This window comes from Pectinophora gossypiella, chromosome 9 (assembly GCF_024362695.1).
Source record: "Pectinophora gossypiella chromosome 9, ilPecGoss1.1, whole genome shotgun sequence".
Lineage (NCBI taxonomy): Eukaryota > Metazoa > Arthropoda > Insecta > Lepidoptera > Gelechiidae > Pectinophora > Pectinophora gossypiella.
In genome coordinates, this window is record NC_065412.1 from 9,849,256 (window position 1) to 9,866,048 (window position 16,793).

At 35.3% G+C, this 16,793-nt stretch overlaps 1 protein-coding gene across 2 annotated transcripts; it reads left to right on the forward strand.

The window, feature by feature from the left end:
• Nucleotides 1-245: 245 nt before the first annotated feature.
• LOC126369636 (pickpocket protein 28-like) lies at nucleotides 246-13,567 on the forward strand. Of its 2 annotated transcripts, none has more exons than XM_050014163.1 (14): nucleotides 246-370; nucleotides 6,219-6,392; nucleotides 6,681-6,810; nucleotides 7,236-7,339; nucleotides 7,831-7,966; nucleotides 9,852-9,994; nucleotides 10,264-10,372; nucleotides 10,678-10,770; nucleotides 11,062-11,201; nucleotides 11,710-11,840; nucleotides 11,990-12,052; nucleotides 12,292-12,472; nucleotides 12,571-12,744; nucleotides 13,402-13,567. In XM_050014163.1, the coding sequence occupies exons 3-14, from the start codon at nucleotides 6,718-6,720 to the stop codon at nucleotides 13,469-13,471; spliced, it is 1,437 nt and encodes a 478-aa protein (XP_049870120.1). In that variant the 5' UTR covers nucleotides 246-370; nucleotides 6,219-6,392; nucleotides 6,681-6,717; the 3' UTR covers nucleotides 13,472-13,567. The 2 variants fall into 2 exon arrangements, with proteins under 2 accessions (XP_049870120.1, XP_049870119.1); XM_050014162.1 differs by lacking the exon at nucleotides 246-370 and adding an exon at nucleotides 5,235-5,288.
• The last annotated feature ends 3,226 nt before the right edge of the window (nucleotides 13,568-16,793 follow it).

Consider the following 16,793-nt stretch of genomic DNA (forward strand, 5'->3'; position numbering starts at 1 on the left):
TTCAACAAAGGATGGTTTATACACGTCACAAGTCCGTCTTGCTTCGAGTTTTAAATTGAATAAGAAATAAATCTTGTCCCTGCTTAAGGGTATATTGATGGCGTCTCCTTGTCGGTTGTCGTCGACTGTTTTATATCGGAAAGGATGGAGTTGCCTATAAATAGAATGATGGAAGATTATTTCTTGCAGACGTTGGGCGATGGAAAACTGTTGAAACGAAAAGATGGATGTAGCGTGATCAAGGGTACCAACATACAGTGTCAAAGTATCATATAATGACTGACCTTATCAGTCCTTGTGTCAGGATTATTATTAGAGCTGCCAAAGGCCCTAGACATGGCCATCTAACCACTACATAAATAGTACTTAAGTAAGTCCTTACTGATGTAAATATTAGCCGGGATCGATTGCCGAACGCAATTTACAAATTTTTGTAGTTAAAAATTGTTAAGTAGTAACCAATTTTCAAAAATTAGTAGTTTTTGTCTAATCAGAAAAGTTAGATACTTTGAAATTTATTTAGTAAGTTTGAATACAATGAAAAAATAAATATAAAAATGTGATGAAGCGTTTTTCGAGAAACGTCTATGTAACGTCGTTTTCATTAATTTAAATAAATAGTTTTGAATAGCCAGCTGCGTTCAAAACTAATGGCGTACAACTCCAAACTTCACTTTCAATGGGTATACAAAGCCCTAACACGAGCTATCCAATTACGTAGTCCAATAATCGATGGACACAAAGAACGAAGCATCGATTTCTTTTATCTGTCAATCAAACACATCGATCGATTGTCCCGATCCGATCGACTTGCCCACCAAGTTTATTTACTTTAATAAATACATTCCATGATTCTTATTACTAACCATATAAAGTAGGATTTTAACGTGCTCACTGCAGAAAGATTGGTTGAATAAACTTGCGCGCACGCATTGACGCGTAGAGATTGATTGACGGTCAATCTAGATAGTACAAGCTTTGTGGTCGGACGGCTACCGGCGTGATAGGGTTGGCGTTTTTTATTTTTACTTTCGAATTATTGTTTTTAATAAGGTTTACTGTCGGCTAATATTATAATCAGAGTTTTTCTATATCTACCATGAGGAATGAATAAAGGCATTGTTGGCTTTTCATGACTCGAGACACTGTTCAGTACAAAAGGGAATAGTGGTCTAAACAATGAATAATTTTAAGTCATCAATTCATAATAATAGGTACTTACGCAAAATGTAGTGGTATATTTGGGGCACATTGCCACATTTTTCATGTGTTAATCAAAAGCTTTGCATCAGCATCATTATCGTTAGCGTCATCAGCATTATCATCATCAAATACACTTTAATCATCAATCACACCATTCACCACTAAGAGAAAAGGTCCTCTCACGCTTGTCACGGTTCGATTTTTTCAAATTGACACATAAAAAGAAGTTTATCATTTGGGTCGATAAAAGCGTCAATTTATTATGTTCATTACGACAGACGGCGCGGCGGTCGCGGTCATTCGTTAAGTATTATCCGGTAGCTGAGTTTGTATCTCTTTCGTTTTATAGTTTCAAGTACAGACGGCAGAATTTCTTTGGTGTTAAGTTTTGTATATAATATTTCTTGAGATTGAATTGTCTTATTAATTGAAACGCAGAGTACTTCGATATGCACTGTATTTTCCAAAATATCAAATTAACAATTAGTGAAAGCTTGCGCGTGACAGTGACAATCACGTTTAGAAATTTAGTTACAAAACTAAATATTTGGAGTACATATTAATCTTATTATCATTAAAGTAATATGATTCTCCACAAAGCTGATGTATTGCAGATTATGTTTTCAAATCAAACCTTGGACTTCTGATTTGGTGGTTAAGGCGTCTAGCCATTACACCATTGAGATCAGGATTAAGATGTTTCTTTAGTACAATATTTCTCGTAATATATACGTTAAAAAACTTAAGTTCAAACAACTTCTAGCCTAGAAGTGGTGACACTTTTTGTCACACGTAGTAGGTACAGTACTATTTTTTATGAAGAGAAATTTTGTTACATTAAATCCACTTTATCAGTCTTCTATACTTAAAAATTTATTGCTATCGTTACATATTTAATATCACTGGATCGGAATCCAATGACTTGCCGCCATTGATAAACATTGGACAGCTGCAGATATGTCGGTCAAGATAATATTGACAACCGGTAGTCTCAGTACAAAGGTTTTGATAAAAAAGTTAATGTAATCCCAGTGGAAGCTGATGAGGGGTTAGATGAGCTTAAGGATAATTTGCTTTTGAAATCTTTAGGCCATTTACCGGTTTAAAGAAGTAAATACTTAAGGCGTTATTTTATTCAATTTTAACGACGGTATAATTATGTTGTGTTCGAAGTTTAAGGACGGTGGTAGAAGCTAATAGAGGAATGCCTGCATAAATAGTGTGATAAATAATTTGACTGAGAAAGACGACTTTTACGATCTTCCAGTTTGAGTTTCCAGTAAGATGACCCGAGCTTCGGTAGGCATATTTAGCCGTTGGTCCCGGTTACTACTTACTGATGTAAGTACCATAGTCATTACATGAGTCATGCCAGAGGCTTTTGGCTGCTCAACCCTGACACTAGGGTTGTTGAATCCACTTCACAACCCCCACGATAGAAAAAGTTTGATAACGTAGCTAAATGCGTTATATTGTTTCTCTCCATTCTCAATCCAGCAGATAAGTTTAACAACTAGGACCCTATCTCACTAGGACACCATGGGTGCGTTACTAGTGAAAAATTATTTGGTAGGTATTTGGTTGCAGGCAACAATTGGTTGCTCAACCAGATGAGGTACCCTTTTGACAGTTGTAAGCATTTTGTTGGTGTCCTAGTAGAATCTAAAGCAAAACCGACAAACGGTGTAAATAAATAACCAAACAGACATAAATACAATATTAGTCAAGAGCCACTCAAATCACTTTATTCGCACGTCGCGTCGGCTACATTCACAAGTCGTGTTCAATCTCAAGTCAAGAGGGCTATGGCTCGAATTATCTTTTAACAAGTGCTTTGCACTTCCTGTGCGCGCCTTTGATCTTATAATGTTTTTCGTTCAGTGTTGGATTGGTTCATGAGGATAACGATTTCGGCATTAGTGTTACTTGAAGGTTTGAGAGGGATGTTATCCAACGGTCGATTTGAGAAATGATGCTATAAATAATACCACGGATTTGCACTTACTACGATCCACCACATTTCCTTCTTCCACTCACATCAAAGACTTCATGCATTCTCGTCGGCGTAGAGTACTCTTGACCAAAAACAATAAATAATAGGCGAAAACTTATAAATCATTAATCAAGTTCATAATCTATGTGTGCATATTAATCATGAAGAACATACTTTGTAAGTATTGTTTTAAGGTACAATCAAAGAGCAAAAGTGCAGTCACTGAGCCCAGCGAATTATTTGTAAACAGTAGTGAAATTATGAACCATTAGTTGTCATAATTATAAAATTTATGTTTTTGTTGTATGTGTTTTTGGTCTATTACAGAAGAAACATGTAACCAGCCGGGTCTGAATGACAACCACGCCGCGCTCGGCGCGAATTATATCGAGCGCTTGAACCAATACACGATACGAATGCTATCTATGTAGATGGACGTCAAAAGGCTATTGGTCGAAGTGCTCAAAATAATTCGCGACACTCGCGGCTGTCATGCAAACCCGGCAGGAGGTCTTAAGTGCAACCAGATAATTTATTACTTTGCAAGAAACTGATTGGACTTTGGACCTTATGGCACCTGCTCATCTAATAATTTTCCAATGTCTAGTATGAGCTGACTTTCTATCAATAATTCTTTATTGCATATACATATAGCATTTTCCGCCAGGCAACCTTGGGGGCTTTTCATATGAGTCATATTTATAATATATCGTACAAGGTACAATAACTTTTTCAATGTTACATTTTATTAAGGTGAACCGCAACGCCGTCTGTAAAGCTCAATAGTTAACTGTGTTAGTGAAAGTTGATCTTAAATGTTAACTCATTAGTGCAAGTCCGGTACCGGGAATCGAACCGGCACCCCCTTAAAAGGCAAGCCGATGAACAGGACCAATGTGCACGCGAATTATGACTTCTTATTTTTTTTTACGGGGCTTATTGTAAATTTGCCGCAGATGGCATTACTTGGCCGGACAAATATATCTCTTATAAAATAACTTCAAGTATAATATATGAAAATAAGGAGAAAACGAGGTATATTTTTGAAATGATCCTCTTGGGATATGTTTTGCCACGTGTGTTCGTTAGTGCGCTATATTTCACAGTAATCCGTGCCCGCATAAATCACTGCTTTGATCCGATGCGCAGGAGTCTAAGTTTAGCGGAATACCACTTACAGTTTCCTTTTAAAATGCGTCTGTATTCTATAATACTCGTATTGATATTCTGGGCACCCTCAGGCCTGTTGTCTTAAACATTGTACCGGGTGAGAGCCTTCAGCGCTCCCCATTTGTCCGGCCAAGTAGTTAATGCCATCTGCGGCAAATCTACAATAAGTCACGAAAAAAAAAAACGTATCGATAGATGCTACAGTATTTTCTTATGGCCTTTGGCAATCATCGCATTTCCGAAATCAAATGCTAATTCCTATGTATCAGGATTTCAATTCAAAACTAAGAAGTTTATTGTTGTTTTGTTTTGATTCTCTCGTGAACAAGCCAACAATAAAGTGCTTACTTCTGATTGTCGAAAAAAGGTTGTGTTCGAATTTAGAAAGAAACCTGTCACAGCTGTGAAAGGTATACAAGTTAACGAGTAATCGACCAAATAAACATTCCATTTCCATTAAAAAATACTTAGATAAAGTTGCGGCCTGTCAAATCTTCAAACAAGGAAAACGGACCATTGAGAGATGACGATGAAGTTTTTAGTTACATAACACAGATTAAAATCTCCTTGCTTTTCTCTCGCATATTATAATATCCTTTATAAAGGATAGCTCCGGAACCCTACACTGCGCGTGGACCGATTTGCACTTGGCCAATGTTAATTATTTGCATAGTGGCTAATAAGTCTCCACACCCGCTTACATGACATAATTTTACTGTAATCGGTTTTAATAGAATAATGTAAAATGTCCCATAAGGCTTCCTTGTTCGTTAGTCCAAATTAAGGTAATTTATAACAATGAACAACGTACCATTAGCCTAATTAAATAGAAATACATTTCCTCAATGTTCAAAACTGGCAGTTGCGAATTGTCTTCAGTAGTGACTAGTGTGCTTTAACTGAAGAAAACTTAGAAAATGGGGTAAGCAATAATTATCATGGAATAACTAATAAACAGTATATTTGTCCTTTTAAATTTGATTTAAATTAGTATGGTATATTAGTACAGTCACTTCGTCGTCAGCTGTGTTCAAGTCCCATGTAATAGAGGCGAGCTTATTAAGAGCACCAATCTTGAAAACCACGTAATATTAACGACGAGTGCACTTACAGATTAGCTTTGTTGTATACTTAATACATTAAATATTACTTACATAATTATGAGAACAAAAATTGGTTGTACATAAAAAAAACGTTTCAAAAAACGAATTATAGAATCTTCAAAATAAATAATTAAATTAGGGACCTTTAAAAGGATTTATGTTGTTTTCTGATTTCTTGTGATCCTGCCCAACCCATTAGTGAATAGGTGTGAGCTTATGTAGGTTTGTATTGTAACTAATACAAAATTATTCAAAAAAATTAAAATAAAAGATTTTATGAGAAAACTCTCCGTGTTCCATAACATGAATTTTGTATTTAATAAAATAATGACTCAGACTTATAAAATAAATATAATATATGTTAGGAATATTATAAACTTATAACTAGTATTAGCAATAAAAGTTTATGTTTATTAACTATTAAATATATTTTAAGTATTGTAGATAGGATTTTAGAGCAAAAAAATATGCCTAAGGACGGAGTACTAGAAAATAGAACTTACGAATCTTGAAGATGGTGGTATTGAAAAAGAAAATTTGACTGAACTTGTAATTAACAGAATTTGTTCTTTTTTATCATATCCTTCTCTCTTGTGGGTTTTGAGGTGAATTACCGAAATCATCAACCCTGGGGTCAGGGTTATTATGCAGCTGCTAAAGGTCCCTATCGAGGCTTATTGTAAGGACTAGGTACTCTACCTCTTTCCTCTATTTGAGGTCCATACTCTCAACTTCCACTTATTTTCCAGTGACGTCAAATCACCTGAAGATGGAGCAAAAGTTTATGGCGAGGTGTGTACGCGAAAGCAGAGGAGAAAGCGTCAAAAATTGTTACTTATCGAGCTTTTATATGAATACGCTAAGAATTCCACACTCCATGGTCTTCGGTATATCGTGGAAAGATCCTTTCACCTCATTGAAAAGTAAGTATCCCAGTTTTCTTTTATTATAAAAGAAATAATTCATTTAGTGCACCCTTTATAGGAGTAAAATATACTTTGTTAATATCAGTATGTGAGAATTTTTCTTTTGTCAAGAATTCTTTCGTCATGTTGAAGATTGTTATATGATAATTATTATAATTATTTGGAAGAAGCAAGCATTACCTATATTGTATAGCAAATAATTCTTCTTTCCCCATTTCTTGATGTGTAAGTAAGTACCGTATCTTATGACCGATATTATCATAGGTACCTGCTAATTTGTTACAGAACATTTTGGCTGCTGACTTTTCTGGCGAGTGTGGGAATGTGCTTCTATTTAATTAGCAACGTTTGGATCAAGTGGAAGACCAGCCCTGTCATCGTCAGTTTTAGTGAAAGGGTCGTTCCTGTAGGAGACGTAAGTTAAACGTTATTTATTTCAAAGATAGGTACTTTTTAAATTCAATTTATTTACCTGAGTAATGACACAATTTATTTTAAGAGGTTGCAAAAAGGAAGAAAGGCATTTCTTTTATCTAGATTAATTTTACAATACAATACAAATACACTTTATTGCACCAAAATAAAAAGAAATAATTAATTTTGTGGTCTAGGGGTCTTTAAAGGCCACATAAAAGCAATTCATCTAAAAAGACTGTACCTATTTCAATTTGACGCACATAAAAGTAAACAAACAAATGTCACTTAACAATTTGCTTTTTTTAACATTCGAATATCTGTAGCTTGTACAATGTTCGTGGGATGCCAATCGTTCGTTTAAACGTTGATACAAAAAAAGAAAAATGCACTTACCTAGTTACTTAATCGTATTCTTTATTGCAGGTCCCTTTTCCGGCTGTCACTATTTGTCCTCAGTTGAAGGCTAAGGCTTCGATCTTCAATTTTTCCGATGAATATCAAAAATATTTGAAGTTAAAAGAAAATGGGTAAGTTACATGCAGCTATTTCTACTTTGATGGGGAAACGTTGATTTATGTAAGTGAAGTGTATTTAATTTACAACCTAAACGAACTTTAAAAAGAATCAGCTAATCTACAATCTACAATGTATGAGATTTTTTTTTGTCAAATCTGTCTAGATGCCCTTATAATCTTTGTTGAGTGCTTTTTGGGTGATGAATGGTCGTGTCGAACGACGTTCCAGTGTTGACTTGAGAATAGCCACAGATATATATAATTTTTTTTGACGTCACTTATTGTAGATTTGCCGCAAATGGCATTAACTACTTGGCCGGAAGAGACAGATTGATACTTACGCATTATATACCTCTTTTTATAATGATAAATAATATCCCATAATACGTGGGCTTTTCATTAGTTTAGTTTAGCTATCATTTGAAGTAATAATACTAAAGAAAAGAAAGAAAGAAATATTTAGTTTTTTTTTTAATACTCAAAGCTAAGCTATTCGGTTTCAGGACAGATCCGACACCGAGCCAATGGGAGTCTTGGATAAAACTAGACGATGTTGACATGTTATGTGGCAAAGATGTTGCTGAGATTGACCTTACTCGAGATCTAGGCAACAGTTCCATGATCGAAAATTTTCTTGAAGTAAGTTATGATTGGTAACTATTTAGAGCTCTTGAACGTGATCTCTACCGGAATACCTTATGACGTTGCTCCATGTAAGCGGAGACTATAACCAGGTAAACCGAGGTGATAACGAATCGGTGGCCAAGAGGTTGGTGCCTAACTTCGAGGCAAACTACAAATTGTCTGATGACATTGTTAACCTGTACGAAAAGGAATGAATGAGACTGATTTTTGCACTTTTATTTTGGAATTTTGATGATACAGATAGATAAAGACTGTGATGATGATGACGACCTACCATATAATTTGGCCATGGTGATCACTTCGAATCCTTGTTGGCATGACACACGGTGGGCTTAAAATCGGCTTTCCTTCGTTTATAATTCCTTAGTTTTCGTGCAGAAATATCTCAGGTTTCATTTTTGTGTATAGTAATAGTTAATAGAAGCAATATCCGTCAGAAAAACCGATTTTCAGCCCACCGTGGGACGCTGTTATGTGGCCTAATTGAGGAGACGTGAGCATTGAGCAGACCGTGAGCGTCGAAGTCTGCAATCCGCTGTATATGCACACTGATACAGACTGTATAGATAGATTGATCAGATTCATCTTCATCAATTTAAGAGCCACGCTCATGTCGGTTCAGTATTCTCCATTCTTGACTATCAAAGGCCAATTCTTTAACTTCCTTATAAAACACGACGTTTACCTTTTTACCCACGACGGAACGGAGCAGGTATATGCGTTTAGGGTGAGAGATGTTTGTGTGTGCGTTTGTGCAAAGAAATGTTATTAATTATCTTCTAAACTAATAATCCGATTTTGATGCGGTTTTCAATAACGGGTTTGTGTTTGATGAGTTCATGTTATTAGACAAGTGTCATGTCTGTAACTCACTAGGGGGCGCCACAATATTAGTGTTTAGAATAAATATTATCCGAAACGCCTCTTCAATTTATAAAAGCAATTTATTTGCAATAGTTTTTATTAACATAACATAACATAAACTGCCTATATACGTCCCACTGCTGGGCACAGGCCTCCCCTCAATCAACCGGAGGGGGTAGGGGGGGGGGGGGTAGATTTTATTAGTTAATTGTTTTTGACAGGCGTTTTTTTTTTCGGTTCCATTGATTACACGTAATTACGTCGATTAAGTAATTACGTTTCCTAACGTGTCTGTTTCTCGAAAATATACTTAAATGTAGCGATAATAATTTTACCATAATACATAACCGAGGAATATCCGTCGGGGGCTGCCTTTTCTATATGAAATTTCAACAAAAATTTAATCATACTCATAAGTGTATTTTATGTCGTCGTTAAACATCTACAATTCTTCAATAATTGTATTCACGTCACTAGAAAAACTTTAGCTGGGTTAATGGCAGCCCCCGACGGATATTCCTCGGTTATGTATTATGGAAAAATTATTATCGCTACATTTAAGTATATTTTCGAGAAACAGACACGTTAGGAAAAAACTGTAAACATCCATATTCATTGTTTAGGTACTTAAGTATATCTATTACCGATGTCTCGAGATAATAACTCTTTTTAGAAAGTATTTTTAAGTCTAATATAATATTTCGTTACATAATAATTGGGTTAAGTCGGGGGTTTTGAGTTATTTTATTCTTTTTCGATGAGATTTTTACCGTCGTGGGTTTTTTCAAAATTTTTAATTTTGCTTAATTTTTCTTTAATTTGTTTCATATAAGCTCTCCTTGGTCTTCCCCTTCCTCTCTTTCCTTGTAGCTTCCCATCTATGATGTTTGTAATAAATTCGTTGAGTCTTATTAAGTGTTCAATCATCTTGCCTCTGCTGTCTTCAATAACTCTCAATATTTGCCTCAGATTAATATATATATATACCTAAAATGTACTTAAATCGATATTGCAGGTTGCCCCAACTGAAGAAGACGTAATCATTGGATGTGTGTTTCGAGGAGAACCGTGTAATTCTTTCGAAAGAGTAATAACCAGTGATGGCGTTTGTTACACATTTAACGCATTAGCAGCAAGTGAAATATTACGGCAAGAAAAGTAATAACGCTCATTTTGATAATTTTACTTATTGTTATTTAAAATATTTCATAAGCTCGGCCTCTATTACATGGTAGTGAAACATAGCTGGCAAGGAGTGGGTGTATATACTTTATATCTCTAACTACCCCTTCGGAGATACACGCCTGATGATATGTAGTACTTGTAACATAAATCGAATAAAAATATATTTAATAATTGTAATATCCGTAAAATTAAATTTGTATTTTTTTACCTTATGACGTTTGATGATGATGATGATGTTTTAGTGTACAACAAGATTACCATTATCTAGAATCAACAAGAGAGAGCAAAAATTGGTCAATAGAAGGTGGATACACAGGCTATAGTAGTGACACATATCCTAGGCGAGGAAGGGTGAGTTGAAAAAAAACTATGTTATAATGATTTATGTAAAAGTATACTGACTACTAAACGTTGTTCACCAAACGCCACGCTATCGGTGGCGACTAGTAATATTTTGCGAACCAACATGAAAACGTTTTGCCTTTTGGAATTTTTAAATTAAGTCTCTACTGATGTTAACAAAAAATAAAAAGTAAAATAGCGGGAGGTACACATTTTCTTCCAGCTTATTTGTTTGGTAGTAACACCGTTCTTTTTACCTCCTTTCCAAAAAAAGGATAAAGACAAATTCATTATCAAATTACGTTGCTTTTCAGGAAAATATCGCCGACCCTGACTTAATGGTATACCTAGCAGAAAATCCATTGGATCGTGATGGATTATGTAACGCTATTGGGAGTGGATATAAGGTCTTAATCATCATATTTACAATAGTTTAATTTTTATTCCTTAAAAAATTGTGTGAATTGGGTGAAAAATGTCAATAACTGGGCCGAGTAATAATAGTTAAAAAACATATTTCATTAACCAATCTATAATAATTAGCACATTATCAAATTTCGCAGGTATGGGTGTTGTATGGGAGTTAATTGAATGTCTTCAATAAACTGAACTAGTTGGTTCTATATTATCCATGAATGTTGCATGCATATTCCTGTTGTGCTCAATAAAGTATTTATCTATATATCTTTTGTTCACAGATATACATTCAACACCCGGCCGATCTTCCTCAAGCCTCATTGTACTATTATGCAGCGTTACCAGGCCAAGTTTCTTCAATAGCCCTCAAATTTAGTATGGTGATGACATCAGATAGCTTGGAAGGATACTCACCAGATATGTATGAAGAAATGCCTTTCTTAAATATAAGAATCGTCTTTTTTATATACTCCGTTAGTTTCTGTCAAAAAATATATAAGAATATTGCGACTTGTTGTATTTGCAAACAAGTGTTTTTCTCGCACTGAAATTCTAACAGTAAGACTTAAATACTTTACTTAAAGACTTTTAGCTTTCATTTTCAGCAATTTTCTGTTGTAAGCAAATATACTTATCTACTTTAAAACTATCGTTGCTCTTAAATATGAATAAGATTTATTTAGACGGACACGAACTTAATTTTAATTTAGTATCTATCTCTTTTTCTACTTATCCCAAATAAATGCCAGCACTATGTTTAAAACACCACACTATGTCTATGTTTATTTTTATGTTTAAAACGGTCAAACTAAATTAAAATTAACTTTTGTTCGCCAGAATCAGCACCATTTTTAAAATCAACAACAACATCATTGTTAACTTTATTTGTTGTTGTTGTGTTGTTGTCATTGCATCATCTGTAATTTCAGACGTCAGTGCTATTTTCCGTCGGACCGGCAACTACGATACTTTCGAATATACACCCCAAATAACTGTAGATTGGAATGTCGGTCTAATCACACTTTCTCAAAATGTAATTGTGTTTGGTACCACATGCCACGTAAGTAAGATATTTGTGTTGATTTTGAGAAATTCAGCAGATAATCGTAAACTACGTTATATTTAATGGTTGCAAAACCACATGCATTGATTTCTGTAATGTTTGTACATAATATATTAATAATATTAAAAAAAAACTTTATCTTTCAGATAACGATAGTCGACAGATATGTGTAAGCGATTGGGATACATCCTGCATGAAGCAATCGCTTGGTAACTACCTTTGCTTCTTAAACAGACAGTCCTTCTATGAGAAAATCATTTAAGTATTTACTATTATATTTCACTAAGTAATTAACACAGCTCGACGGCGATACGGCTCACCACCTATCACGTTGCTCTAACAGAAAGAACGGTGATGTGGGTACTTAGTTCATCTTGCGATAAATATACCTCTCCCTTTGGGATAAAGTCGAGCTTATATTATGTTATTATAGATATTTTGTTTTCAGATGAGTTATCGGTAGCAGAATTAGAAGCAAATGTAGACGGGATCAATGCCAGTGCATGTCAGTGTTTGCCCTCTTGTGACAGTGTGCAATACGATGCTGAAATTCTGAAGACGGATTTTAAAATACAAAGTTTATTAAAAAACATGGAGGCTATTCACAATACCAGTACTTACTACTCATCGTAAGTTTAAATGAAGAAAAAAGTACCGTGAAATTGTTACATTTTGTTATCAAATTTCCTTTATGTTGCTAATATATTCAATTTGTCATTTGATGCAGGTTAAACATATCAAAAATCGAGTTATATTTCAAGGAGCCTCGTTTCGTCTCTATGCGTCGATCGGAGCTGTTCGGCGTGACAGACTTCCTCGCCAACTGTGGTGGCCTGCTTGGTCTTTTCCTCGGCTTCTCCATCCTCAGTGCGGTGGAGATCTTTTACTTCCTTACTTTCAGGTTAGTCACGTTACAGGTCTTCTGCCTTTTAAACGTAACATTGTAAATTTGCCGCATTTGGCATTCAGTACTTGGCCGGAACAATGGGGAGCACGGAGGTCTCTCGCTGGATACAAAATTTAAGACAACTCGCCTGAGGGTACCCAGTTGAGTGCAAACCTTGGCTCACGGCGTCCTCTGAGGGGGTCGAGGTCGTCGACCACACCGGCGTGGTCGGTTTCTGGGTCCCGAAGTGAGTCCACTACCGCAGTTACAAAATATCAATTATATTGCATTATTGTGTCAGCTTAGTAGTAGAATAACGTTGACAAATTATAAGTGTTCTGGGGGAGTGTGTTTTGTATACAACAGTGCTAAGTTAATCCTGTTGTTGATTTGGCAAATGAATTAACCATTAACCATGCATTTCATTTGTGTCTGTGGTGTCTTAAATTATTTCTTTCTTTCTGTCTTTCTTTCTTTCTTTCCTTCTTTCTTTCTTTATTTCTTTCCTTCTTTCCTTTCTTCTTTCTTTATTTCTTTCTTTAGTAGATGCGACAATAAATGAACCCATCCTTACTGACTACGCGTTTGTTATTTTTTGTTTGTATAAAAGTAATTATAAATTCATACACTTTCAATCCTTGATGACACTAATATTTAAATTATTTATTTCAGATTATGCTTCATCTTAAAACGAGACTTGCGAGAAGAAAAAGTGAATAGAGAAAGAGAGAAGGAAAACTAAACTTTTCACATAATGTTCCTGTTTGTAAAGTGTCTGTTTTTGAGGTTTGGATTTCTGTTTGAGTGCTGTTCAAAAATAAAAGTTATCTTTAAATAATTATTTTTAATTATTTTTTATGAATTTTACGAATAATATGTTTAAGTACTTACTTACTGAAGAGAAGTTTATGACATCATTCGAGTAGTTTTTTCTTTTGCGTTGAGACAATTATGCCTGCATAAAAAACTTCAATTTATTTTTTCCCTTGACCACAAACTGAACGCCAAAGTAAAATTACAGTGACGGAAAGTTAACACGTCCGTTTGCGTAATAAATAAAGGCAAAATTATCTGAACCCTTTCATTATGATGATCAATGCACATCAATCATCGCCTCAATCCAGACTGAAACGATTTCCATTGAATCGGGGCAAAAACGTGAGGTAAACGATATAAGGCAGACCACTAAACTACGCTGAGAGTAAAGAGTAGATTAAAACTTGAATATCGAAGAAATATAAAACATTTTCATCAATATTTTCAAACATTGTCATAAATATAAAACATTGTCACCAACGGAGGCCGAATCGAACGACCTCCAGATCGTGAGCCCAATGCTCTTACTACTAGACCACGGAGGCTGTTTCTCTAACAAATGCGAACTAAACTTACTAAACTTTCTCTCAAATAAATCTAAGGTCGTGACCGTGAATCTAAGGTCACGACCTTAGATTTATTTTCAATAACATCAGTCATGGAACAAACCTTAACAACTTAGGAAGCTAAGAACAAAGAACTTGGATATTATCGGTTGTTGATCATCCATTAACTCATCAAATAACGACATAATTGACAAAATCATCCGTTGAATGACCACTAATGTCAGGGTCCGTAAAGCCGACAATCGCAGGCCCCTTTCAAGCTTAGTATTAAAGATTTTCAAGTTATGATTTATTGAATTCGTCAGATACCCTTCAGGGCAGGTAAATAATTTCATTCTTACGTAGTCTGTTTTGAGTTTCTTTGTTGAGTACAATAATTATGATCATTGATGTATAATACTTTAGTTACTTTCAGTGATAGTCTTTTTAATATGGACGACAATTTTCAGTACTTACCTCAGTTCTTGAGATTTGTATGTATAAATATAACAAACATAAGCAGCTCATATTCATCCCATTGCTGGGCACAGGCCTCCCCTCAATCAACCGGAGGAGGTATAGAGCATACTCCACCACGCTACTCCACTGCGGGTTTGTGGAGGTGTATTACAGCTAATAGCCGGGACTAAAGGCTTAACGTACCCTCCGAAGCACGGATTCATGTTACTTTTTCGGACTATCAGGTGATTTAAGCATCTACTACTTGGGGTAGCCCTTAACTGTGTCACCATGGTTGATAAATATCAGTTGCTAGTTTGACGTAGACTAGATTTGGTCAGCGAGTATACGTCACTACATCCTTCGTACGCTGACGTCACCGACTCCGCGACGAGGGAAGCGCGGATTTTGCTTGTTAAGAACAGTTTTTCAAACTTTTGATAACACCCCAGACACTGCGTACAAAAATCTCATTCTTGGCGTGTGCCGCATAATTCGTAAGTGCAAGCGAGGCATGGTCAGCGCTCTACCCTTTACTCCTTAAGGGCTTACGGCCATTTAAGACCCAGACCCAGAAGTAAGATCCAGAGGGGGTGAGGTGAGCGTCCGAAACGAATTGGTGCAGGGCGAAGAGTTGCCGTTCTATACGTAAGTAAGTAAAATGTTTATTTTTCATAAAAAATACAGAAAATATCCCACAAAACGTATTCCTCGGTTTATCTATGGGAGTGGAGTTCGCTTAAAGTTATTATGTTTTAAAATACTTACAGATAACTTACAGCTAAGAGATCTTGTGCATAAGATGTTTAAAAGGTAGTAATTCTTTCAACATATCCAAACACAGATTAGCTCAGCATATTTCATAAAATAAGCGAATGGCTCTGTTGTTTTTGTGATGTTTTGGCGCGGTGGTTTCTGGTCTAAGCTGTTATATTGAGCGATATCTATTGAGTATGGCGGTGCGTACGACACTGCATAAGTTAGTTATAAAGTTAAATTATAAGTTATTTTCTCATGTAAGTGACTGTACGTCTTTTTTGAGAATAAAGTATATTTAAACCGAAATCGATTTACTGAATTTATTTATATTGCACTCTTGATGTCGACCAGGGGGCTTAAAATGGCCACATCGAAGCAATTCATCTAAGAAAGCAATATTGTTATTTGACACTTGTTTGCATTGCGCACTTACTTTTATATGCGCAAATAACATAACATAACATAACATAACAAATACTTTATTGCACAAACAGGAAAAAACAAAATACAAAACAAAATAGAAACATAATTAGTACAATAGGCAGCCTTATTGCTAAGTAGCAATCTCTTCCAGGCAACCTTTAAGTATAGGAGATATTGAATATTATGTAATATAGCGGGATAGTGCAGCATGGGAATACTTGTACATATAAAAATAAATACACTTTCGACTACATAAACTACATAATAATAATACACATATTATAATTGTTATAATAAATAAATATCACTACTTAAACTACTACATATACTTACTATGCAAATGTCAAATTAGAATATTGCATTCTTAGATGAATTGCTTCGATGTGGCTATTTTAATCCCCCAGCAGCATGTTGTACAGTCATGAGCAATATAATGTACCCATTTTAGGACTTTGTCGCACTAACATATTTGACATTTAGTGAGACTTACAGTTAAATTTGTCAAAAAAGTTAATGTGACATGGTACCAAAGTGTATGTATACATATTAATGCTCGTGACCGTACAGAAACGGTACTCGTTCACGGAGTGTTCGTTTAAGTAGCACAATTCTTTATTCTATGCTTTGCTGAGGGTAGGGCCTGTACTAAGTAATGTTAGAATGAGACATATACCTTCATATGTATAAAATGTAACAATAATTCATTTGCAACTGCTACAAAAGAAACACTACAAGCTCACCGACAGGGCAATTTTCTTAGTAATAACGTCAGGATAATCACAAAACGTGCTTTATAATGGGTAGCTGTGCTGCGGTTTCAATACTAAATTATACGTTGGAACCGCCTAAAGGTAGGACTGTCTGGTCGTCTTTTATTACCTACTTCGTTGTTGATTTTTTACAATGATGGCTAGTAATAAGAGGCTGATTGATGGGTACGCTTAGACAAAGAGATGCGTCAGTTTATGTAAAACTAGCTCTTTCCCGCCCCTTCGCTTGCGTTAAATTCGGGGTAACACAGTTCCCTTTTTCTAATGCACCAATTTTTAGCTTCCTACCTTG

Bases quoted from the DNA above. Each gene is read 5' to 3' on its own strand.
- LOC126369636 (XM_050014162.1), top strand. The intron at 10,373-10,677 runs GTGAGTTGAAAA...GTTGCTTTTCAG, and splicing joins CATATCCTAGGCGAGGAAGG to GAAAATATCGCCGACCCTGA. The intron at 12,745-13,401 runs GTTAGTCACGTT...TATTTATTTCAG, and splicing joins TTTTACTTCCTTACTTTCAG to ATTATGCTTCATCTTAAAAC.